The 2,011-nt window shown below is 39.2% G+C and overlaps 1 protein-coding gene across 1 annotated transcript; it reads left to right on the forward strand.

Moving 5' to 3' along the window:
- The first annotated feature begins 328 nt into the window (after nucleotides 1-328).
- Nucleotides 329-2,011, forward strand: LOC113655131 (red-sensitive opsin). Its single transcript, XM_027165447.1, has 6 exons — nucleotides 329-431; nucleotides 534-830; nucleotides 958-1,126; nucleotides 1,228-1,393; nucleotides 1,551-1,790; nucleotides 1,910-2,011. The coding sequence occupies exons 1-6, from the start codon at nucleotides 329-331 to the stop codon at nucleotides 2,009-2,011; spliced, it is 1,077 nt and encodes a 358-aa protein (XP_027021248.1).

Here is a 2,011-nt window from a genome sequence, read left to right on the forward strand (position 1 = left end):
CTTAGACCTTTCTAAGCTAATATATTAATTGGAGTTGTTTTTTTTCCCACCCAGTAACACATGCCCCCACTGACATCCAGGCACAGGTACCAATCCTGACTGTGTTGTAAGTTAGCCTGACTCCGCCTAGGCAATGTAGGTTGTATATAAAAGCACATAGAGTACAACAAGAGATCCGCAGGGACCCTTCAGTACGAGGCAGCTGAGAAACTAACAAGCAAGAGTAGTTAGAATAAGCAAGTTTTAAGAATTGCAGAAGAGGTAGAGGGATATCTATGCGATAAAAAGAAATTCAGAGGCATCACTCAAAAACATTTAATACCTTACAATGGCAGAGAAATGGGGGGAAGCTATTTTTGCAGCCAGGCGGCGAGGTGATGAAACAACACGGGAAACAGTCTTCGTTTACACCAACAGCAATAACACCAGAGGTGAGAGGGCTATCTAAAAGAAAAAAAGCAGTTAAAGTTTTCCTGCTTCAAGCCCTCCAATACATAAATTTCTGTATAACTGCTTTAATATGCTTTTTTTAGATCCATTTGAGGGACCCAACTACCACATTGCGCCAAGATGGGTGTACAATGTTGCAACATTATGGATGTTTTTTGTGGTTGTTGCCTCAACCTTCACTAATGGCCTGGTACTGGTAGCCACAGCCAAATTCAAGAAGCTTCGTCACCCCCTAAACTGGATCTTGGTCAACCTTGCAATAGCTGATCTTTTAGAGACACTGTTGGCCAGCACTGTTAGTGTCTGGAATCAATCATTTGGCTACTTCGTTCTTGGACACCCGATGTGCATTTTTGAGGGTTTCACCGTTGCCTGCTGTGGTAAGCAGTCTTGAATAAAGATGTAAGCACTTAACAAGATACTAGTGCTAAATGAAATATTTGCAATGAATATGTTTATTTTTTTTATGTATTCTAATTTAAATTCTCTTAAATATGAATTCCTCAGGTATCACTGGTTTGTGGTCTCTGAGTGTCATATCATTTGAGAGATGGGTGGTGGTGTGCAAACCTTTTGGAAATGTAAAATTTGATGGTAAATGGGCAGGTGGTGGCATTATCTTTACTTGGGTTTGGTCTGCATTTTGGACTGCACTTCCCATCTTTGGTTGGAGCAGGTAAGTTGTAAGGTGTTTTACTTGTTGATCATATCTAATCACAGTGAGCAAACTAATGTAAAAACAAAACGTATGAGCTCTGCAATTTTCTTGTCCTACAGGTATTGGCCTCATGGCCTGAAGACCTCTTGTGGCCCAGATGTATTCAGTGGAAGTGAAGACCCTGGAGTCCAGTCATACATGATTGCACTTATGATCACCTGCTGCATTATCCCCCTAGGCGTCATTGTTCTCTGCTACCTTGCTGTGTGGATGGCCATCCGTGCTGTAAGAAATTCAATTTTTATAATACAATTTAAAAAAATATATATATATATATATATATATATATATATATATATATATATATATATATATATATATATATATATATATATATATTTTATAACAGCTCAGTCATCCTTGGCATCTCTATCTATACCAGGTTGCAGCACAACAGAAGGAATCTGAATCAACACAAAAGGCTGAAAAGGAAGTCACCAGAATGATTTTTGTCATGATTGCTGCTTATGTATTCTGCTGGGGACCATACACGTTCTTTGCCTGCTTTGCAGCTGCTAACCCTGGTTATGCCTTTCACCCACTGGCAGCAGCCATGCCTGCATACTTTGCAAAGAGTGCCACCATCTACAATCCCGTTATTTATGTCTTTATGAACCGACAGGTAACAAATGAACAGTCAATTGTGTCCTCTTTTCACTTTTCTCTGTAACTTTGTTATATTGATTTATGTTTAATTCATGCAACTTTTATGCTAACAAATATTGTTTTCTTGCCATGTAGTTCCGTTCATGCATCATGCAGCTCTTCGGAAAGAAGGTTGATGATGGCTCTGAAGTATCTTCTACCTCCAAAACAGAAGTTTCCTCTGTGGCACCTGCATAA

This window comes from Tachysurus fulvidraco, chromosome 2 (genome assembly GCF_022655615.1).
Source record: "Tachysurus fulvidraco isolate hzauxx_2018 chromosome 2, HZAU_PFXX_2.0, whole genome shotgun sequence".
Classification (NCBI taxonomy): domain Eukaryota; kingdom Metazoa; phylum Chordata; class Actinopteri; order Siluriformes; family Bagridae; genus Tachysurus; species Tachysurus fulvidraco.

Excerpts from the sequence above, each read along its gene's own strand:
- LOC113655131 (XM_027165447.1), top strand. The coding sequence starts at position 329 with ATGGCAGAGAAATGGGGGGAAGCTATTTTTGCAGCCAGGCGGCGAGGT. Across the intron at positions 831-957 it reads TTTCACCGTTGCCTGCTGTG|GTATCACTGGTTTGTGGTCT; the intron begins GTAAGCAGTCTT and ends TGAATTCCTCAG. Across the intron at positions 1,791-1,909 it reads ATGTCTTTATGAACCGACAG|TTCCGTTCATGCATCATGCA; the intron begins GTAACAAATGAA and ends CTTGCCATGTAG.